General features: G+C 44.1%; 3 protein-coding genes across 9 annotated transcripts in view; 2 read left to right on the top strand and 1 right to left on the bottom strand.

The window, feature by feature from the left end:
• Positions 1-2,577, bottom strand: part of furinb (furin (paired basic amino acid cleaving enzyme) b) — a 61,431-nt gene extending 58,854 nt beyond the window's left edge. Inside the window, exon 1 of one of the 4 annotated variants that reach the window (XM_034534570.1) lies at positions 2,145-2,577. The gene's annotated coding sequence lies outside the window, so the exon portion shown is untranslated. Of the gene's footprint in view, positions 1-1,739 lie in introns of all 4 variants that reach the window. The other 3 variants (XM_034534569.1, XM_034534568.1, XM_034534571.1) reach the window with 3 other exon arrangements.
• accs (1-aminocyclopropane-1-carboxylate synthase homolog (Arabidopsis)(non-functional)) lies at positions 1,995-10,793 on the top strand. Of its 3 annotated transcripts, none has more exons than XM_034534564.1 (16): positions 1,995-2,118; positions 3,546-4,204; positions 4,320-5,083; positions 5,168-5,227; positions 5,315-5,385; positions 5,483-5,552; positions 6,763-6,829; positions 7,305-7,402; positions 7,511-7,588; positions 7,764-7,864; positions 8,340-8,429; positions 8,537-8,582; positions 8,875-9,016; positions 9,243-9,385; positions 9,500-9,653; positions 9,883-10,793. In XM_034534564.1, exons 1-16 carry the CDS (start codon positions 2,051-2,053, stop codon positions 10,299-10,301), a joined length of 3,030 nt encoding a protein of 1,009 aa, XP_034390455.1. In that variant the 5' UTR covers positions 1,995-2,050; the 3' UTR covers positions 10,302-10,793. The 3 variants fall into 3 exon arrangements, with proteins under 3 accessions (XP_034390455.1, XP_034390457.1, XP_034390458.1); XM_034534566.1 differs by lacking the exon at positions 1,995-2,118 and adding an exon at positions 2,828-3,423; XM_034534567.1 differs by lacking the exon at positions 1,995-2,118 and adding an exon at positions 2,828-3,409.
• A 244-nt stretch (positions 10,794-11,037) lies between these two features.
• On the top strand, positions 11,038-15,090 carry si:ch211-256a21.4. 2 transcript variants are annotated; one of them, XM_034535249.1, is made up of 5 exons: positions 11,038-11,108; positions 11,252-11,478; positions 11,629-11,833; positions 13,166-13,357; positions 14,097-15,090. In XM_034535249.1, exons 3-5 carry the CDS (start codon positions 11,641-11,643, stop codon positions 14,420-14,422), a joined length of 711 nt encoding a protein of 236 aa, XP_034391140.1. In that variant the 5' UTR covers positions 11,038-11,108; positions 11,252-11,478; positions 11,629-11,640; the 3' UTR covers positions 14,423-15,090. The 2 variants fall into 2 exon arrangements, with proteins under 2 accessions (XP_034391140.1, XP_034391141.1); XM_034535250.1 differs by having other exon boundaries at positions 11,073-11,478.
• The last annotated feature ends 8,020 nt before the right edge of the window (positions 15,091-23,110 follow it).

Below are 23,110 nucleotides of genomic sequence, written 5' to 3' on the forward strand. Positions count from 1 at the left end.
TCGGTTGTTCTTTGCTGATCTTTCAGGCTGTGTTATGGCTACACACACACACTTCATTGTTGGCCAATACTGACATATCACATTCTAATATTCCATTTTCTAAGTATACCCGAGCTCTAGATTGACCTCTTATAAAGTGCTGGTTTGAAAAACAATTGGAGTTCAGACAATTGGTTATTAATTAAATGTTCCAACCCATCTGTATGATTTTCCAGATGGGTTTCTCTGCTTAGTGAACATCAGCAGAGGCCTACAGTTGAGTGAACATGTCTGAACATGCAAATGTGCAGCATATGCATTCAGTTACCTTTCTCTCCATTAGGATCTCTCTGGAGAGACGCAATAAACACAATGTGACAGAAGACCACATCTACTCTCGATGGAGGCGAACAGGCGATTTCCATTGGCAATGACAGGCACTGTAAGCTGTGACAGACCATATGCAGCACTCCGGCTCCGTTTCAGACTGCCCAGCAGCCAAATCAACACCCACCATGTGCTCTGGGCTGCACTCTCACAGAAAACAAAAAGGCACAGGAGAGAACTGCAGCATTTGTGAAGGACCACTGACAGCCACGCATCCTCTTGTGCGAGGGAAAATTGCTCCAAGTTAGAGGCATGTTGTGCTCTGTCAGGACAGCGGCGTACAGCTAGAAGTGAGCTGTGCGGCCATCGTCAGGGACACACTCTGAAGTGAGCGAGAACGCCGTGACTAAGTGCCACTATAGCCTGATCCATCTTTGCTCCCAATGCCTAGGAGCGCCGGAGATGGAAAAGCCCGATAAAAATGTTGTCTAGGGCAGCAGCAATGTGTCCAGGAGCAAGAATCAATTATGTAAGTAATGTCCCGCAGAGAGATCCAGCTATCTGAATCTTGGCATTGTTCCCTGTGTCAAACGTCCTCTCATTCATGACACTCTCTGTCCTACTTTATAGATGAGTTATATTGTTGTGTGACTTCCTTCTTCTCTCCCCCCCCCAACTGGATTCAGGCTTTATGCTTCTTAGAGAAATGTGTGCTCCTAAGAGTTTGCTATTGATAGATTACCAGTATTGTTAAACCCAGCGCTGGCAACGAATCAACAGAGCTAGAGAGGTGCATGTGAACCACACAGTCCGATTCCTCCAGCAACATAAACATGGGAGCATCCCTTTTTTTAATAGCTTTTAACTAGTCTATTAACTGACCTGGACAATATTTAGGCACTAGAAAACAGGCATCTAAAGATTTGTTTCAACTGGTAATCTGTGATACGATGAGGTAGTATAATCCAATTGAGGAGGAAGCTTAGAGCAGTGCTGTTTGACTCAAAAGCTAGTGACCTTGACTTCCTCCCTTGTTGAGATCCCACTGGGAGTTGCACTTGGGGTAAACACATTGTTTATAAATAACAACAATAACCAAAGGACAACATGGGACGAGTTAGATCACTTAAAGTTGAGTTTTTACAGCTCGTTGGTTCAAACTGAAATAGACACAAATACCTGATGCCAATGTGAGGATGAACCGTGGTCTAAACACTATAATGCCTAAATGTACGAGCCTGTGCGCGAGAGAGAGAGAGAGAGAGAGAGAGAGAGAGAGAGAGAGAGAGAGAGAGAGAGAGAGAGAGAGAGAGAGAGAGAGAGAGAGAGAGAGAGAGAGAGAGAGAGAACATAACATAAACACAAAATAAACAGAATCAAACGCGACATGCACAGTAAATACAAGAGTTTCAATACAAATCCCGTTATCTTACCAACAATAAACTTCAGCGAGGAAGCGCTGCGGACCAGCCGGTCAAGTCATGTCTCCTCCGGTAAATAAAAAAAGATCCAACTGTATTGGATTGAGAAAGCCTGTTACCCGCACTGGGGAAGGATTTACCTGACTGGGAAGACTGGTGAGAGCCTTCGGCAACGCTGGGCAGAGACTTTATGCAAAAAAAAAAGCCGTCATGCTTTCCGCAAATGCTCCCATTGTTCCCACCCACTCTGCCCCAGCTCCCCGCCCCGCGGTGAACACATCTGACTCGTGGCTTTTACAGAAACTAAAGATGCCAAGAAGAAAATGAAGCGTCCAGCCTTCTCATTATCTTCCTCCTCCTCCTCCGAGTGGACACTCTCCTTTCTCCCGAGGTTCGACTTTATACTTTACATCTAACCTGAGGCGGCGCGTCCTCCACTTAGTTCAGGAGATGAATAACGATGCGACCCGATCACGCCCATCCTCGTCCAGGTGCTCGGTCCAACCCTCCAGTCTCCAGCAACTTGCCACCAGGGTTGTGATATTGTGCCCGGTGCTTCTTCTTAGTGGGCTTTGTTCAGTTGTTTGTGCTGCCTCGGGTCACGTGAAGCTGGCATTAATTCACACACAAAATAAATACACGGATGGGGGGGAAATGGAGAATGATGGGGTCTGCGTGCCAATACAATATAACGGCTCACTACTGTATGGAGATCACAACAAAGTGCCACAAACCATTTTCTCCAGGAAATACGTCACGTTTGGGGCCGACTAGACTGTCACGTGCGCTTGATTTGTCCCTCCGCGGCTGTCGAGAGGGGCGGGTGAGTGTCTTCATGTCGCTCAAAATAAGGAATGCACGAACCTAAGGTCACGTTTATCCACTTCATGTTCGTAATTGACAGTTAACCTTCGCAAGCAGGTCAAATTGATTAACTAATAGATTATTGTGGTGTAATATTAGATTACCAATCCATGATGTGCAACTGTAAACGTACATATTTATTCAAGAGGCTTATTTGTACCTACAACGCTTCGATTAAGGCTTTGCTAATGGTGGGACGGGACTTTTATTCTCAGTATAATGATTATTTGCGTTGATTTCAGCCCTCTATCGTCTTTATTGTGTCGTTATAAAGGATCACAGGGCTGCGCTTGTACCCAAAACACACGTCCTCGGTTTCAATATCGACGGTTTGCGGCCCTGTGTGTGACCGCCATCTTCTGGACATCTGCCCAATTTACACGCACCGGTGAAAGAGGCACACCGCACGGTAGAGGGGGCCATAGCACAAAGCTCGCGTGGCCGGGTCCTCTCCCGGTTACACAGCCTGGTACGAGTGAAACACAGCCTGCTTTCAGCAGCTCTCCCCTTAGCGCGGGCCAAAGTTATCCCGGAATAAGGACAGCACGCATGTGCCGTCAACCCGGATGTAGATGTTTGTGTACGCGTCTGTTCCACGGACGTACGGCCAATTCCCCCGGCTCGCCAAGTTCTGACCAATTCGCTCTTAATAATGAAGTAACGTTATATATCTTAGCACCGGCTGAACAAAGCTCTGCCATTTCAACCAGTCGAAACCGGGCTAACCAGCCGTGACATGAGTCAACCTACGCGGGTGTCACGTCTGAGTGACGGCCACAAAACAGTCTGCTCCCGAAGAGCTGCTCTTTTGATTTGCGGTGAGAGAACTCGAGTGAGTAAACATCGTGCTATAATGAACTCTGTACATTAAGAACACACGTGACCAACGTCGCATCGAGGTGTTCCGACACAGCGGTGGCCGCTAATGTCTCTTCATGCCGTCTTATGTTGCAGAACACGTCCTGCAACTTCAAGGATGGACTTCCGCGGCAGGAGGCATGAGCGAGGCAGCAACTGGACCGACCCGGAGATAGTGGAGCTGCTCCAGCTGTGGTCGGACGAGTCGGTCCAGATTGAATTGGAGAGCTCATTGCGCAACCAGCGCGTATTCGACCGCATAGCGCACATTTTGCGCGATAAGGGCATCTACCGCACCGGGGACCAGTGCAGGGAGAAGATCAAAAAGATGAAGCTGGAGTACCGCCGCATTAAGGACAACCACAAAATGAGGTCTTGGAAGTTCTACGACGTGATGGACAGGGTGCTGGCGAACCGACCGGCTATTACCTACTCCTCCATGGGTGGAGCTGTCATAGCTCAACAGGTGTTTCAGAGCCAGGGTGGGCCTGAGACCTACCTGCAGGGAGCAGCAGGCGCCTTTGGTCCCACTTCCTCAGGTGGGTTTCTGTTTGGTCAGCCTCCGAAAGCTGGAGATCCACTGGATATTAAATGTGAAGATGTTGAGGAGAGCATGCTGAATTCATGCGTTGCTCCCCCCGAGATGTACTATGGATCTGGAGATGACCAGGAAACTGACGGGCAGTCTCTACTGGGACCCGAGGGCTCTCTGGGTCGAGGAGAGAGCTCAACAAATGCAAGAATCTCACCTTCAGGTTGCCATTCCAAATACTATGAGTTCTAATATTGTAATTGTAACAAAGTAATTACCACAAGGCTAGAAAGTGATATGTAATTGAAAAGTTATTTCTCTTTTTTTTATACCCCTAGGTTTTAGTGACCTGAACATTGCCTGCTCGGCCACAGCTACCACCCATGCTGTTGGTGGTCCTGTGCCACAGGACACATCTGAGCATCCGAGTGCGAAGGCTTCTCATCCCCCGACCGCCGTGGGACAGAGGAAGCGTCGCCTGGGTGGCAAAACCTTGTGGGGCCACGGAGGTGCAAGATGTGGCGGTCAAAAGAGCCTGGATAAAGCCATGGCCAGCTTCCTGAAGTGGCAGCAGTCAGCAGAGGAGCGCCTCCTCTCCCTGGAGGAGGCACGGCTGGAGAGAGAGTTGCAGGCCGAGGAGCGCAGGGAACAGCGGGAGGAGAGGAGGGCGGAACAGGAGCGGCAGCATGAGCTCCGCCTGTTCAGCATGCTCACGGGGGCGTTGACTGCTGTCAGACAGGGCGCTCCGGCCGCCGCGACCATGGCGACCGACCCGTTCTTCTCACCCCTAGCTCATCTGTCAGCATCGCTGATGACCACGGTTGCCACCTCTGTCTCGTCATCTTCCTCTCAGCCACCTTCAGAAGCTCCCGCTACACAGGCGGTTTCCACTCAGGCAACTGTAAAATCAACACCGCCTACATCTGTAAAGGCATGCGAAAGGTCCCAGAATGTTTTGGCAACACTGAGAGGTGCAGAACCTCTCGGCCATAGCGTGTACCTGTCCAACCGTGGCAACAGCATCCGACAAAATCAAGGCATTCTCCAGGAGAGCTATGCCCAATATGCAATGGACAAACACCACGGCACAGAGAACCCCGATGTGAGTCTGTCATGAAGAAATAACTCTTACAGCTCTTATGTGGCAAAAAAAGGACACCATCAAATTTATTTTTCTCACTCGCAGGGTATAATAAACATGGCTACCAGTGAGAATAAGCTCTGCTATGATCTCCTTCATAAACGGGTAAGATTAACATTTAAATCACATCCTGGTAATCTGAATTATTCTGCCCGTATTCACAAATTAATTTCATTTTCTTCTCTGCTACAGCTGACCAAGCCTGACATGCTATATATTAGCCCATCCTTGTTGCAGTATTCAGACTGGAGGGCACACACATTGTAAGAGATTAAAGTGCTCAATAAAGCCGAGAGGCTCGTAGTAAAGTTACATTTTAACTAGAACTGATTCCGTTTCATAACCTTGATTCTCTTTCAGTTTGAGAGAGGAAGTTGCAAAGTTCCTGACTCACTACTGCCGTTCTCCAAAACCACTGAAAGCTGACAACGTGAGTGGAGATTGTTGCTTTTGATGCTCGAATTTAACACACGTTCTATGAACAGTCCATTTGAATACATTATATAATATAGTATGATACTGAATGATGTATATGGAAGGTGTGACAATACAATCTACCTTGAATATTTCATAACACAAGTCAGTTTGTGGAACATGTAAAAACACAATACTCACAGTATTTGCAGTCGTCACAGTTCAGAGGTTCATTAGCAAATGTACATTCTGTAAGACGACGATATTTACATGTTAGAGAGAAATACTGTACAACATTTATATTATGACTGCAGACAGTGGGCACTTCATACTACGACTTTATTCTCAACATACTGGACAAAAGGTAAACAATATTATTAATCTCCAAGAGTTGAAACTACTGAACATTATTACATCTAGTGTAGTGCCACCTGAACCACAATACAGCGCTACAATTCTCCCTATACATTAATCTTTTAAAACTATTCTTCAGAATGACTAGTTGCACTTTTGACTGGGTGCTTTTCCACATGTAAAAATAATGTATTGTTTCTTTAATGAAACAATACATTTGTTGTTAAGGTAAATAAAAAGTACTGGAGCACATTGACTGCTTTTAATTGTGTTTCTCAGTTTACGACGGCAGCATAAATGTTTCACATAAAAGTTCAAACAACCAAAGTTAGAAACAACAAAAGACATTTCACGGAGAAGAATCAAGTGACAGACTTAAAACAAACAGTACAAATGTATCAACCAATGAATTGGTAGAGTTGTCATGAAGCTGAATGCTTTAAGACAAACGTATGCAGTCAACCTAGAACGGGCTCGAATACATTCATTGTTTTGTCTTTTTTGTATCACTAGTCCATCAGGATTGCTGTGATATGTGTAAAGAAGGTGCCCATCCCATGACTGATACATATGTTCAACAAATTACTAAATAACTCACAAATAAGTCTTTTTACTGTTGCTACAGAAGACACTCTGATTACAGCCAATTATTCTCATAAACGAAATGGCAATGGGTTAAATGAATTTATCTGATTATCTCTGTAATGACTATAAAGATGCTAAATGCTGCAACTGAACTAACATAGTTTCTCTGGGTAACCAACTTAATTTGCAGATGTATTGAATTTGTGGCATATTTATCAGGGCTCCTTCAGTGCCTTAATTGGGTCTTTAATAACTGTGTGTGTGTGTGTGTGTGTGTGTGTGCGCAGGTTGTGGTGATGAATGGCTGTAGTTCCCTCTTCTCGTGTATTGCTGCAGTCATTTGTGACCCTAAAGGTAGGTTCAGAATGCACTGGCACACACAATACATCCACAGCTATACTACATGAATACAAACATGTGCACAATAACAACAGCTACAACAAACCCTTTGTCTGTATTAAAAATGATCACTGTATAAATATAATAGAATGGGGAAGTTGTCGCATAATAATTTAAACAAAACACCTTTTATTTGTGCAGCTACATAAATGGTCTCATTTAATGCAATGTAACATATTTGTTTTGCAATACAAGCAATTTGAAAACCACAAGCCTCCGAAGCAGCCCATGTTTGTCTATTTACTACCAACATGGATCATTTTTATGGTAAACCATTTATTTGTGCACAAATACTCAGATTAGCCCATTTTACAAATTGTTGGATTTGCTTCTACATCAGCAATGCAGCCAAATAACCTAAATAGTATCTCATATGGGTCTTGATGGATGTGTTTGTATATCAGTGGTCATTGTGTATTTCATGTTGCAGATGTCATTCTTATTCCTACTCCCTTCTACGGCATCATCACCGAGGATCTACATTTGTATAGTGACGTGAAACTCTTCCATGTTCCTCTGGACTGTGAGGTAGGAACACAAAGCCTCATGTACCTGCACTGCTTACTTTGTGCTTGGGTCTCGCTCAGTAAGGTGTATCAGTTGTCCAATTTGAATGTTGTTGTTTTTAATTTTCAGGCCGATGGCAAAGACGGACGACCCTTCCACCTTACTGTGGGCAAACTAGAAGAAGGGCTGAAAAGGGCTAAACAACAGGTAATTCGCGAATTCATTTATTCTGCAGCACCTCTCCTTAATTAATATTTAAAGAAGGACTGGTTAAAGGTCTCCGTTGGGTGCTCTATCATTCTCAGCAATAGTTTTACAGCTCAAAATTTCTTAAGACTTTGAAGACCTTTATATTTATTCAGAAACTGGCCATCTCTATTAGGGTTTGACTATCCGAGCTGTTATACTGATGAACCCCCACAACCCTCTGGCTGAGATCTACACCCCGGAGGAGATGATTGCCTTCTTGGAGTTTGCCAAAAGGTATGTTTTCTTTCCCCTATTATGTCACGCTGTGACCTTACACTGTAATCTTCAGGCACAAAGCGGACAGTGCCAAAGCACTGCACACAGTTCCTCTGCGAACTGTTTCATTTTATGGGCTGAGAGCTCTGTCCCTCGTACGGAATAGCAAGTGCTCTTGATGGAGTTTTATCACCTCTCTTAACCATCAGCATATTGTCAAGTGCAGCTATGTGCCAAGTAGTCTCCTGCATCATGTTTTCTAAATCATCTTGCCCGAGTGATTCCCTCCACCGACGCTTGCAGGCACTGAGCTGTTGTAACCATAAACCACAGTGCTTTTGCCCTGACAGAGGACGCTGAGGGCACAATTTTGTATTCCTGTTGCATTTTCTTTGTCGTAAACAATGATTTAACAATATGAAACCCAGGTTTATTATTAATGCTGCACTGTATATATTTATATTCTCTTTATCTCCACAATTTCCTGCTTTAGAAATGAGCTCCACTCCATCGTTGATGAAGTATACATGCTGACGGTGTTTGACGAACATGTTGTCTTTCACAGTGTCCTCAGTGTAGACAGGTACTGCATGAATCTAACCTCTGCATGATTACTCCGTTTGACCTTTAATCATAACAACCGTGGCTGGAGGCCGTGGAGGAACTGCTAATGATGTGCTCTTCTCTCAGTTTGCCCGACGCACAGAGGACACATGTAATGTGGGGGATGAGCAAGGTACGTTCTGTTCTGCGCTGTATGAGAGTGAGAGATTGTGAGACGTTTCATGTCCCTGCTCACAGTACAGTGACATATCTTGTTTGCTTTCACTGTCCTTTTAAGCTTGTCGGTTGTCATCAGCACCTCTTGTCCGCATGTCAACGTGTCTTTGAGCGAGACGCTGAACCACAAGTTGCTTTATGGGCGCTTACTAGCAGCCCACTGCTCACAAATGCGTAGGATGGGTTGGATGCAGATGTGGAATTTCATGTATGTGAAAATTAAAAAAAAACATTTCTACTGTTTCTAGGATTTTGCAATGGCAGGAACCAGACTGGGCACTCTGTATACTGAGAACAACGACCTCTTGGAGGCTATGGCCCAGCTGGGCTCATTCCACGGTATCTCCGGAACCACCCAGCACCAGGTAGCACAACTTCTTAAGGACAGAGGTACGGATCCAAGCTTCTCATCTGCTTTTGCCAAAACAATGTATTGAGAAAATAATCATCACATCAACCCTCTTTTGGGAAAGGCCAGTCAATCCGCTGTCCTTGTAAAGTAGCTGTCTTTTGTTCATTTAAAAAATGTCTACATTTTTTTAATTTATTATTATTTTTCAATGATTTTCATTTCATTTACACATACGTATTGTCACTTCACCCTCTCGTGTTCCAGAGTGGATCAGCGAAGATTTTTTACCCGAGAACAGATGCAAACTGAAAGCTGCTCACAGTTACCTGACAGGAGAGCTGCAGAGTATCGGCGTCCCCTACCTGGACAGACCTGCTTCCCTGTATGTCTGGGCCGACTTCCGAGAGGTACCAAGCTCAAAGTCACGCCCAGATGTCGGGGCTGGCACTAAATCAAATGCAAAATAACCCTGTTCCCTCCCAGGGGCTTGATGTGTCACTTTTATCTCTCCATCTTTGTAGTACCTCAGAGAGTCGACGTTTGAGGAGGAGTTGTCTCTATGGAGGCGTTTCCTCAGACACAAGGTGGTGTTGAGCTGTGGTCAGGCCTTCTTCTGCTCCACGCCCGGCTGGTTCCGCATCGTCTTCTCCGACCAGCACCTCCACCTTCAGCTCGGTCAGTCTGTAGTCTCGGTCTTATATGATTTGTTGAAAAGTTGATATATTTATGTATAGTTGTTTTGTGTTATTCCCTCTAATTACCCTACTGTGTCTTAAACTAGACATTGATTAGATCACACATATAATTGAATTCATTCATCCAAAGGTTTGTGCTATTCTGATTTATCTTCTGCTTTTATCGGAGAGTTACTGACTTGTTCTGGAAATGTGTTGTGTTATTTCAGGCTTGAAGCGAATTAGGGAGGCCTTGAAAGAAATTGAGGAGAAAAGCACCAGCGCCTTTTCACGCTCTGTCAAAGAAGCCAATGAGGAGAGCGACAAATCAGTGGAAGAGGACAGTGCAGAGTCGGACAATGCTGCGGTTGTCAATTCAACATCATCACCCCACAGCAAGTCATCGGACCAGCAGAAGGAGAAGGATAGCCCTGTTCCTGACACAGGCTCGCTGGCCACTAAGGAGTTTGTGTTGCAGGACTGCCAAGCATCCAAGCCCACAGACAGCCTGGACTCTCTGATTGGCACTCTCAGGCACCAGATCCATGCCTCCGATTGGCTGGAGAAAAACACTCCAGAGCTGTCTGCTGGAGAGGACCCAGAGATTCTTGATGTATTCAAGGCCCTGCTGCAAAGTGCCAGAAAGTAAGCTTAGGATAAACTGTCACGAATGTAGCTGCCAAATATCAAGAGACGGCCCTTCAGCATCCTTCTTAGTCCCTGCACTCATGTTGAAAAGCTTGACACAAACACCTGACAACAAGTCAAATCTGATGGCTGATTGAAGAAGAAACATTAGCTGAGAGCAGGCTAAAGAGGAGAGAAGAAGAGTGAGGCAGGCAAGGCCAGGATGGAAGGAAGGACAGTACCTTTTTACCTGCATCTCTCAAGACCTTATTCTTTAGCTGCGAAGGGAGACGGCCTTGCTTTTTGTTTTTGTAATCCAGACTGATAAAATGTATGTTTATTTCAATGCCAAATGTAAATCCACCAAAATCAGTCACGCTGTATTCTTAAACACTTTAATCCTAATCTGAATTATATATCTTTATTATTTGATCAGATGCACTTTATTTTATCAGAAAGTATTGTACTTTCTGTAAATGTAATGATCTGTGAATAAAGGAATTTATTAATTCTTTATTTGACTATGATCTATCATTTAGAGTACATCTGCATTGCCCAGTGAAAGACGAGTTCATATGTATTGAATTAGTATGAAACATGCACCAACAGCAGGCTCCGATTTTTGAGCACTTTCTTTTGGGTGGGCGCTGTTCTATTGGTGGTATGACGAAGAGGAGAGATATCGGAGGTTGCAGACGCCATCAACCACATCCACCCGTGCACCGCTGTGACAAACGCAGAGTGGGATTTCCTTCTTTTTTTTTTTTTATGCATATTGACCCGCCGACACCCCCAACACACAGTTTCTGCATTTGACATAAACAAATGTGTGAGTGATATTTTGCTTTTAGAGAGTCAAATGATTTTAAAGACTCCCTGACTACCTTTTATTATTTACCTTATTGCTTAATATTGGCGTAATATAACCTCTGCTTCCTTAAATATGGAATGGTGCTTTCACTTTCTCTACAGTGTGAGTTGCTGGGTCACAGTGGGAAATGTAGCCACTGGCTGGGGAAGTTTCCATTGCAGCAGAGGCGGAGTAACACTGAAGGGTTTGATTTGCGAGTGAGGGCTTGTGGTCTTGAGCAGTACAAGTAGGGTGTTGCTAGTCGTATTCGTACAGCAGTAAACTTACACTACCTGTACAAAGTCTAACCTCACTGCTTTGTTCCTGTTTTCCCTCGACAACAACAAAGGTAAGACAATACTTTAATGACAATATTACATCCTTAAAGCTGATTTATATGAACTAGGTCAGTTTTGAGACTTTCCTTCCGTTGCTCAATTTCAGCACACTCTGAATACACATCTCTTTCCTCTTGCCTTGTGCTTTCTTTGTCTCTCAGTGGAGCAGAAATATGAAGATGCTGGAGCTCGGGGACTCTATCAGTCGCTTCAGGTTCTCTCAGTCCTGTGTGGGCTTGGCCGGTTGCCTGTGTGTCTGCTATGCCGTCTGCACACCGTTCTGGCTGAAGGAGAGGGGACTCTGGACTGAGTGGAATAACACTAAAAGTGACCCGACAAACCGTGAAGAAGGCATTGTCTTCAACGGTGAGCAACGTGCCACATTCATATCTTTTGACATTTGTCTGCGGTCAACAAATTAAATCTGTCATCTGTCTAAAAATGTCACTCAGAGTTGTATTAAAGTTTTGACTGACATACAGTATAACAGGTGGAAAAACATGTATGAAGGGCAGAATATTTAAACAAGTCTGTGCTGTGTTAATAAGGCACAGATTCTGCTAGAGATCAGCCTCAGGGAGCCTTTTTTTTTTACACCTCAGAATCGGGAGCAGCTTCTCAGTCAGCAGTAATAAACAAGTATGAGCTCGCTCCTGTGCCAGAGAAGTGCATTCTTGTCATAAGCGTTCACAATTGGCTGAAGGCAAATGTGCTGAAATCTTGGTCAGCTACATCTTGTTTGTTGACATTGTTAACTCAAGGATATGATGACCCACATCATTTAATCTAGTGTTATTCCTCTGCCTTTACTAAGCGCGCAGCGAGCTAATCCACTTCCGAAAATGGTTGAAAACAGCTGAAAATGTCCTTTCAAATTGTTATTGGAAGTGATTATCATGACTTTTATCACTTCCAAGCATTCACTTATATACCTTGATATCACATACATAAACTGTACATTCTGCTCAAAGATAAACTGTACCCAGTTATCTTGTCTTCAACGGCCGCTTTGTTAATAGGCAGAGATCTCACATCTGAGTCACAGACCCCATGGAACCTTGCACTCAAACTAAGAATAACATGTTCTTAACACTAACTGTCCTAGCAGTTACATTGTACCCCATGCCAGGAACATTTTAAGTATCACCAGTGAAAAAAAACCCCACAAAAATGATCAATTACTGTTACCTTGTGTTACATTAACAACAAGTAAAAAGTAAAATACAATACAGTTAGCCCAACAGTAACTGTACTTGTATGTTGTGTTGTTGTTGTGCCTCAGACAGCTACTAATGAACAATTCACAAATGAATTATCACAGAACAGCTGTAACAGTACATGTACTGACAGATGATGCTCCAGCAAGGACATTTGGGAATTAAATAAAAGATTCTTGTCAATATTTGCTTGGTCACAGACAATATGGGTGGTTTTATTATGTGAGTTAAACGGCTACTAAAGGACACCCAACTCGGTTCTATGCGCAAACACACTGAAATAATGAAAGCAATGCAGTGTGAGCTCCATATACTTGAAACTGCCTGAAAAGTACACGTACACTCTCGATTTTACTCTTTTGGTTTCAGTTGTCGGCAGGGGCATTATTAAGGGAATCCATCAATTCAGCATGCTGCCTTTTTATAGTTACTCTTCCCTTTTTGAACTGTGCATGTGTGTCTGTTGTTGTGTGTCTTCCAGTGCTGCAAGCAGAGAGAGTATATGGAGTTCTTTCCTTCCTCATGGCTGTGAGCACTGGTGCTCTGTGTCTGGTGTTTGCCCTCTGCTGGAAATCTGAGACGGTGCGCTCCTACTCCAACACGCGCTCTCTCCTCATGGCAGGACAAGCCCTCTACCCCTCCACACTGCTGCTGCTCACCATGGCCTCCACAGGTAACACAACTGCACTGCTCAGAATATGAGAAACACTGCATGCGTTCCAATACCCATACTGCCATACTATTTAGCATCCCAGAATAAGATTGAGAATGTCCCAATAGTATGTTAAATGCAGTATGCCACAAATACCAGGATGCCCCACTGCAATCAGGTTGCAATCGGCATGCTTTTCTGGCTGTGCTTCCCCATAATGAGCAGCGTATGTATATGAGCAAGAGGGTCAAAGTTGAAGGTGTAATGTTATAACGAAGTAGCATCTTTTAATTGCATACACAACCATACACATGTTGTAAGGTCAGCTGCTGTGTGTACTAAAAGTACAAAGAAAATGATGTGATTTGAACTGCAGCTTGTTTGCCTGAGCCACACACACATGTTTTTGTTTTTCTCTGAATTAATAATTGGCTGCTGTTGTTTCGGGAGTTTTAAAATAATATATACATTGCAAGTAAAGTAGTAAAGCACAGCCCCATATCTAATTAACCTCCAAATAGCCTTTTGGTTTGTGTAGTTCACTTCAAACCCACACCTCAAGAATCTAACACTAACATACCCTGCAGGGAAGTTGTTTTAAAAGAGACGTTTCACTTCTCTTGGAATTGCAGTTCATTATCATACAAACTCTTTTCTGAAGCTCCAGGCACATCATAATTGACCTTAATGACTCCCCACCCCCACCCCCTTTCCCCCTCAATGATACTTGATTTGACTCGTTTGTATCCTCTATCTACAGGATTCTTTTTCCTCCTCAGCTGGTCTCTTTTCACCTATCAGCACCGGGAAGAAATCCGCCAAGACTTGTCCAGCCTCGGCTCCTCCTATTGGCTAGGAGCTTTAGGCTGGGTCCTGCTGTTGGTTGTGGAGCTGATAGTCTTTATAGCCGAGCAAGCTGTTGTGCCTGACATCCTGCCGGACTTAGAGAAGGCTGTGGAGTCGTGGCGGACTTCCTTTCAACTTAAGGTGGCGAAACGCTCTTTCTGTGATGGTTATTACCCTGGTAACAGCAACAGAAACATGGATCCCATGAGCCTTGATTGGAGTGGAGAAGTAAGGACATAACCGAGGAAAAGACATTGAAACTCAAGGATTCAATTCCTCGCTGCTTAATAGCTCTGTACTGTACAACCAGACTGAATACTGGTGAGCTGTGTATGGTCTCCAGTTTCACTAAGACCTGACGGCTATTCTCCAGTTTGTTATCAGTATGGACTGAAACTAAATTAAAACACACTTAAGACCAATGCTATTGGCTGAGAAACTGGGCACCAAATGCAAGGTGACAAATGTGTTCTTATAAAGTGAATGTGACATTTTGAAAGAACAGATCCAGTTATGGAAGCTTTTCAGTTGCATTTGTGTAAACAAAACCCTCACCAAACATTCAACTCATACCTTGAACTAAACATTTCAGTAGGCGCCATAATGTAGTTGATGAATGTTAAAATAGCGCCATCTTGTGATGCCTATGTGACACTTTTGATAGACTTCAACAAAAGAAAAATAGGTTGTTTTTATGTTTATGCACACCATCATTATTGTTAAATCCTTATTGCAAATACGCATTGTGTTGTTATTTAAATTATAAAAGGTAAAAGTCTGTGGTCATACCAATCAATCAATGATCCCTTATTTTATTACCACTTAGATGTCATATGTTATATAGTATGTTCAACAAGGCTGATCATGCTGTGCACACCCTTCCACAGATAAATACAAGTTCAAAGCTTTGTCTGTCCTAAAGGGTGTTATCTGAGAGTGGGAGGAAGGAGTGCTCAGTCCGAGCAGGATGTTTAACTGCTTGGACAATTGTCCTACATCCGCCCACGAGGGGTTGCATGTGTCGTGCATGCCGGCTCTGCGGTTCATTTGGACCAGCAGACAGCAGACGGCCTCCAAAGCCGTTATTTACTTTCCTCTCACACCTTCCCAAGAGCAGAGGAAGCACTCAGATTTTGGACTGCTTATGTTTATGTTCTCAACCTGCCAAAGTGGGCGAGAATTAAGTGGCTCTGGCTCTGTTAATTGGGCGTTAATCAGGTGTTGCTCTAATTAAAAGGCAGTTCCACCCTGTTGGGCCCTGGTAATGAGTTTGTTATTAAATCCACAGAGGATTTTTGTCTCTTTTTCAATTTACCGACAGGGTAGTGCTTAATTGCTGTGTAAATGAGGGGAATGTCCTTGAAGGTCGTCTTGCATCAGCACTCGATCCATGAACAGAATAGTTCTAAAGAGCTTCCCCACCCAAACTTCAAATCCATTCAATTCCCTGTGTGTTAACATCTTGTGTCCAGCTGTGCCTCTCAGTGACAACTTTCATCATTAAAAGAATCCTCCGCAACCCTCATTTGCTAAATTGAGAGAGCATGTGCACTCCTTACTTTTGAAAAAAAAGTAAGTAGTGCATAAGTAAAAGTACTTTTTGAATTGATTTCCTTTTCACCTGAGGTTGCTTTTATTCCCTCCGGTGGGTATACTGTCTGGGCATGCAGTCTTTTTATGGCTGCAAGTATCTCATAAACAAACCCTTCACTTTTCACTTTCCACCACCACAAACGCTGCTCTTTCACCTTTCAGAGGTTGAGAATGCCTTCGTAGAAAGAAAGAGAGGCCAAATCAATGTGAAGATAGAAAGACAGAGATAGTGAGACGTTTAGGCACAAAGGATGAAACGACGGATGAATGGTCGAAGATGTTACGCACTGATAAACAGGTGGCCTGATAGACACAGAGAGATTGTGGCTACTGATTGTTGAAGGGCATTTGCTACAGAGACATCAATCAGAAGATGGCACCAAGATTGAGCGGACCACCCGGTTTCCTGCCAGCGTCCGGCCGCATGTGTCGAACACAACCCGGGATAAACCACTGCTCTTCATATCAATTAGAGACCAATTATACAGCCATGTTCCACTAATTATGCTGCACTGCCACCATCTCAACCCCCACGCGGGTGTTGCTCTTTGCATTTGTAGTTCCCTGAGATAAATAAATATACTTGCTGGCTGCCAAGGCGAAGCATCCTTAGTGCTGTAAGTTCGGGAAAGAAAGCAAGCTGTTGTTTTCAGCTTGACCTTTTGGTGGTGCTAGTGTAACATCTATTGCTTTGCTTCTTGCATTGAAATCTGGCAAAATGTGGGAGACACTGCTCTCGTTTGATGAGTAATGAAATCACAAAAAGAGCTGTGCCTGTTTGTATATGTGGATGCGTTTCTGTGTGTTTGATTTTTATTTTTGCGAGATAGACAAAGTGTGATTAATATTCTCAGGCATATTTCAGAGGATTTTGAGCCAGAATGTGAACTACCTAATAAGTCCAGTTTTACTTTCCTCAATCTGGGAGCAAGATGAATTATGAAATAAAGTGAGAACTCCGTGCTTTTTGCAGTTTTATATATCTGTGGTTTACATAATTCACTCAGAACATTTGTAACTTTCCTGACATGTTAATGCTTTTTGGTTCAAATTCAAGACTCTGAGGATTTACGCAGAAAGACTTGACAGCAGGGGAGAAATAGACATAAAGATGAGAGGAGGAGAGAACGGAGAACAACGGGAGAGAGAAAATTGTCATCCCTACTTGCTCCAACTCTGTGCCATGAAGCGCTCTCTCTGCATCTTCTGAGAATCTTGCAGGACAGCATCAATTCCCAACCTCTGGATCCCCCCGTCAAACCCATTCCCAATAAAACCCTGCCTGTCAGAACCCAACCGCGACAAACTAACCATAAAAAGCTGGGAATTTCCTGAACACAACCCTGCCAGCCGTCAGATAACAGCCGGACCCCTTCCAATTTACCTACAGGGTCAAAGGACGAATGCGCCTCCAACATCTCGAAACACCGGGCAACTTCGCCACCGTAGTCTTTGTTAACTTCAGCTCTGCTTTCAACACAATACAAAGCCACCAGATGATCAAGACATCCCTCCACTCCTCATCCAATGGTTTCACAATTCCCTGAGCAAAGGTTACACCCTGAGGACACAGCGTGTCCCTGAGGGCTGTGTCCTTAGTCCCTTCTTCTACACCCTCTACACAAATGACTGTACCAGCCCTTCACCCAACATTACATACTTAAAATACGCTGACGCTGCCATACTTGCACTACTCAATGACAAATATGCTGTTACAGCCTATCAACATGTTTGAAAATGGACATAGGCAAGACCAAAGTCATGAGCCCATCAAATATACTCCACACTTGACGGTACACAACCTCCATCCACGGCAAGAAGGTGTAAATACAAACTAACCGGCATCACTGCCTTTCCACACACAGTCTATTAGATAAAAAGCTCAGAGAAATCGCACACCTCACAATATTAAATGACACTGATCACGCCTAAACCAACGAAACACATTACTTCCATCTGGTTGGAGATATAGAACACTTCAATGTAGAAGACCGTGATTCAGCAGCAGTTTTGTTCTTTCTTCAATAGCAGCCCTGAACAATCGGCCTCGCTGACAATGACATTGTGGTTCTGGGATAATTCAATGAATGTTTGCATGTTTCTGTGCATTGGCTGTGAATCAAATATGCCTCTGGGACAAAAAAAAATCTGAATCTCAAAGGATGTGAGACGTCACAAACCAGTTTTCACACTGACCCTGAAGTCTGTACTAAGTTCTGTGTGGTGTCAGATTTTGATGAACTTCGTCTCTTTCGTTCACCGCCAGCTCTCCATAGCCCCGAATGTTCGAATGTATAAAATATAAAATAAAATCTGAGTCTGAACCACTGCACTATTGTGCACTCCACTGAAGACTGTCATCAGTATAAGTGGACACGCTTTGAAAATGGGTCAGGACATTTTATATTGTCGGCAGAGTACACCTTGTGTCCTTCAGTCGTCTTTCTTTGCAGGGACTCGGTTCATCTCGCCCGTAGAATCTGGAATGAGCCATTGCGCTTTGTGACTGACATCCCACCCGGACCACCCTTACTGATTACACTTGTTCAGCAGAACTGAGTGCGAAGGAGGCAGACAGAAAGGGAGAGACGGAGCTTGCTTCAGGGGGGGAGAACAAATATTTTCTTGATTATCCTGCACTTACATTCATCCATTCGATTTGAGAGCGCAGTGTTCTTGCATATAGTGGAACTCCCTCTGCTGTCTTTTTGTGTCTTTGAGTTGAGACTTGTGAATCCCTGCATATGTACCATATCTGCCCGCCGGTACCCTTGTTCGTAAGTGGTGTCGTCTCGGACATCTCAGTCCAGACAATGAAGCTGTAGTCCCATTCTCATCACTCTATTCATCCCTAGCCAACTGTAGCCGCTCCCTGCTCTTATCTCTGTGTGACCAAGGAAATTAAATTACAAATATAATCACTTGGCGCCAGTTTCTTTAACAGTGTGCTTCTGCTTTGCATATAGAGTGTGCTTGCTTTGGAGAAACGTTGTGTGAAGTTACTTATTGGCCTATTTACAATAATGGGCTCTGCTCTACTATTGGTGGAGTCACACACACCTTTTCACAATGACAGTGAATGGCACGAGGAAGTGAAGCGAGAGGAGGCTGAGGAGAAAAGAGTATAAAAGACAGACATGGAGACATGGTTGTAGCCATCTTGGAAACATTATATTGCATGGGTGAATAATCCCAAAAGCAATGACGAGATAAAAAAAAGAATAGAAAAATATTCAATTTAGGCTGTGTCCAAAATCCCTCCTTCCTTTAAAGCCATCACTATATTAATGTTAATTTGAATTCTAAGTGCAACATGTTTGTATTGTGTAGTGCTTTGCTAACTCTCCTTCCACTCTGTTCACTAAAAGGTAGCACAAGCACAGACGTCCCCTGATGCCGATTGGTTGAAACAGTGTTTTTACAGCGCCACTTACTGCCACTTACTAATGTATGAACACTTCTTTTTCAGCTCACACAGAGCGGACCATGAGGAGATACTCGTTGAATTTGACAAAAGTGTATTGGATTAAAATCGGTGACTGCACCTTTAAGTACAGCCTGACTGGCTGAAGAGTCTTAGCCGCCGCGTAGCTAATTATGTCACAACGCAATGTTTTGCCTTAATAGATGTCTCACGGCCATTATGCGCCAATACACCTGGCAGTGATGATGATGATGATGATGATGATGATGATGATGAATCATTCAAAATCTCAATTTGCTGCCCCCAAAGTCAACGAGTCAACGAGGACGTGATTTCAGATGCGGCACCTTTCACTCCCCGATGCAAACTGCCATTGTGTAGACAGCTTCCTCTTTAGCTCAAATCTATTCCACACACGTTAGACCATCTGACTGAACAAACAGTCTCCGTCCCTCTCCCTCTTCGGGTCTCTGTCTCTCCTGCAGGTCTGTCACAAAGAGCGAAGGGATAAAAACCTGCGTATATATTAGAATGATGTGTCTCCCATGGGCACCAGAAGGGGAAGTTGGTAAAGGAAGAGCAGAGGGGAGAATTATCAGAAGAATAGCATTTTTTTATCATTGTTATTGTGAAAAGGCCATCACAGGCCTCCCTTGCCAATTTCCTATTCAGAAAGGAATTATTTTTGCTTATGCAGAGACTGTTATACGTGCTTGTACATGCAGACCAGCAAATGCAAAACTGTATCAATGCCTGTGGATCTCCCGGGTCCCAAAGCACTCGCTGAGCAGGTGGATTGTGTATTTGTGATCTTTATGTATTCAGTGCCAGTTATTCTCACCTCCAACAGGGACCACATGTTTGTCAGTCCCTTCCCAAGGCATCTCTGTGTTCTGCTGCAGTGAAAAAACGCTATGCCCCTGAGTTAGGCTCAACTGCTCAATTCCTTCTCAGTGTAGTTCAATCCACAGACTACATGTGACTGGGAATTCTGAAAAGAGAGCTGTTGTGCTCAAACAATTACTATATATGTCTGCTTATGAACTCATGAAGCCAATAGCTTTCATCATCCTTGCCACCAGCAGGATGCCATGAGAGAGCAGGGTGGTAAAATAATGGCCCCCCGCTGGATAGCGTGAATCATTGCGATGACTGGCTGATAAATGGTCCGCCACACAGGCTCTGGCTCCAATAGTAATTTATCTTTCCAACTGGACTGGCTGCCAAATGACAACAACTTCCCTCCCAAAGCCCCCACCTATCCAAAGCATCCTTCACAGCACCTCCCTGCACCTCCTATAATTACTGTACTCTATAAGTCTGGTTTAAGACCAGTCACTCTAAATCAGCCTTGGATTGCTGCGTGTTACCGTGTCCATTGTACTCTTGTCTGAGCTATGGCAGAGCTCGTGCAGAAAAGGGCACGGCTGTCCTCGCATTTCCTACAATGGACTTAAGACTTAAAAATAAGCAGATCTTTGTGTGGGAAAAGAGCTCATTGTGTTTGGTGGAAAGGTGAGACTACAGGCAGCTGGGGGTTAAAGTTGACAGACAACAGCGGTACTCTTTTCACACTCCTTGACATATAATGGGAACGATTTTTCTCTCTACATCTCGCCCTAGTGGCCATGATTTGCTCATTACATTGATGGAGGGGGACAGAGGGAGGGTGTGGGGAGGTGAACGAGGGAGAATGACCAGTCAAGAGACAAATAGTGTCAAATTTAGTGCTGAGAATTCACTATTACTCTCATTCCATCTGAAAACTGTACGGATGTAACCCACTTATTGACCAGAAATCCTCCCTTCAAGAATGCTGAACGTTGGAAATCTTGAGGAGTTTGCAAACTACTATCCCTTTAGCTGACAGACCTTCTGTGTAAAAACAGCACCAGACAGTTTGGGAAACGAGGACTAATACATGACTAACACAAGACAAATCCAGTGAGTGGATGTTTATGTGACTGGTGGTCACCGGGGATCAACGGGACTGCTCCTCGACCAGGGAAATCTACATTTAATTAACACAGAATTACAGACACTGGTCCTGATTCCCCGCTCAACTCTAGTGCTCCTGAATCCGGCTTAGGGTTTAATTCTGTTTTATTTATACTGAGAGTGGATCAACATCCATCTGGATTTTTGAGATGCAGATCTCGCCATTCAGAGGGCCATGCTGTAAACTCCAGCACAATCCCACAATGTATTCACTGCAATCTCTGGAAGTTATTGACCTCTGTGTGGCCTATTTTGCTATGGTAACATGATTTTCTTTTTTGTGAAGGTTGACACTCAAAGTTTGCTGTATAGCTTAAGTTGTTCTCCATATTGTCTAACTCACCAGAACAGAGAAGATGAATGGAACCGGTCCAAAACCAAAATAACTCTGCAGCGCCTCGGGGACAGTTATCATGCACGACTTGGAACGGATTAATGCAGCCTCAAGACTAGACTATCAAATAAAATGAATATTTTGCGAGCTGGACATGGAAGATATTGTTGGTGTCAGGCTGACAGTAGCTTGTGGGGACGTTATTGGTAGATGCTGTGATGTTTTGGTGTGTCTGTGCTCTCGGTTAAAGCCTCATCAGTCAGGATGAGCCGACAACAAACGCAGCCAAGTCATACAGGGTCACGCCAGGTCTCGAGACAGAATCACTCAACTCAGCTGTCCCCTGGCTGTCACTGTGTGATTATAGGCACACTAACCTGTGCTACAGAGGGAGGAAGGGACAGTAATTAATCACCTCATTCAAATAAACACATAATTGATTATTAACAAAACCTGGGGTGAGGTAGAGAGGAGAGGGGCGAGACAAGGGAAACAAGACTTTAAGAAGGAAAGACAGGGGAGATGAATGAGGGGAGGTTTGAGTAGTTGGGTAAGGCGTTTGTTCTGGCAGGTAGCTTTGACGAATAGCTCTGCATTGAAGTCTACCTCTGTGAGTATTAATCTGCCAAATCATGTCTCCAGTCGAGGGATGGACGAGGTGGACAGTGGGAGGCTGCTCACTCTGCTAGGCGAGGCTAAAGAAGTTGTTGGACGTGCTATGAAAATGCAATAAAAAATGCACACCCAATGCTCAGTATATTGCATAACACTCAGTGGAAATATGATATCGAAATGCCCTCTTTACCCTGAATACAATCACAAGGATGCCCACATTCTTCGTGACATTTAGAAATACCATACCGCAATTTCGGTCGGTCTATTCAAATGTGGACGACGCTGACATTTTATTCCCTGTGAAGAAGATACCACGGCTGCTGTGGAATACATTTATTGTCCATCTCTGCTATTGACACTCTTACTTAAGCTGCCATGTGAGTTGAGCTGTCAGGGCGTCTTTCTTGAACCTTTGGCTTGCATAGTTCTGCCTGGAAGGATTGATCTCTCCCCCTGTTCCTTTGTCACAGCCTGCAATCAGCCTTAAGCCCGTTTGTGTTCTGTACTCTGAGCTAAGCCTGTTATCCTGTGCAACTCCTTTACACAAGATCACTACTATATCCCCCTTCTGTCTTTCACCTGGTACACCTGCCCTCTTTCCTTTTCTCTGCCTGTCTGTCACCTTGTTTTACACACACAGGCCCAACAGTAATGATTCTAAAGTTTCTCAAGGATGGATGAGTAGGACTACTATATTTATTTTATTTTGCTCCCGGGTGTGTGCTACACACCAGCACGGACTCATGAACAGACACACAGCGCCGCCCAACACCATATTCCCACTCATCCCTCCCACTGCACACAGCTGCAGCATGTTCGTGTACACACGTGCATTGCATGCTCACTGGATCCATCATATTAGAAAAAACAACCCCTTCCTGGTGCAAGGCGTCAGTTCACTGGTGCATTGCAAACTCCTGTATGTCCTCCTAAACTGCAGCCTCCAGTCCCCCAGGGGTTTGCG

Source organism: Cyclopterus lumpus, chromosome 6, assembly GCF_009769545.1.
Source record: "Cyclopterus lumpus isolate fCycLum1 chromosome 6, fCycLum1.pri, whole genome shotgun sequence".
NCBI lineage: Eukaryota > Metazoa > Chordata > Actinopteri > Perciformes > Cyclopteridae > Cyclopterus > Cyclopterus lumpus.

Excerpts from the sequence above, each read along its gene's own strand:
- accs (XM_034534564.1), top strand. The coding sequence starts at position 2,051 with ATGAAGCGTCCAGCCTTCTCATTATCTTCCTCCTCCTCCTCCGAGTGG. Across the intron at positions 7,589-7,763 it reads TGAAAAGGGCTAAACAACAG|GGTTTGACTATCCGAGCTGT; the intron begins GTAATTCGCGAA and ends CATCTCTATTAG. Across the intron at positions 7,865-8,339 it reads TTCTTGGAGTTTGCCAAAAG|AAATGAGCTCCACTCCATCG; the intron begins GTATGTTTTCTT and ends TTCCTGCTTTAG.
- si:ch211-256a21.4 (XM_034535249.1), top strand. The coding sequence starts at position 11,641 with ATGAAGATGCTGGAGCTCGGGGACTCTATCAGTCGCTTCAGGTTCTCT. Across the intron at positions 11,834-13,165 it reads AGAAGGCATTGTCTTCAACG|TGCTGCAAGCAGAGAGAGTA; the intron begins GTGAGCAACGTG and ends TGTGTCTTCCAG. Across the intron at positions 13,358-14,096 it reads GCTCACCATGGCCTCCACAG|GATTCTTTTTCCTCCTCAGC; the intron begins GTAACACAACTG and ends CTCTATCTACAG.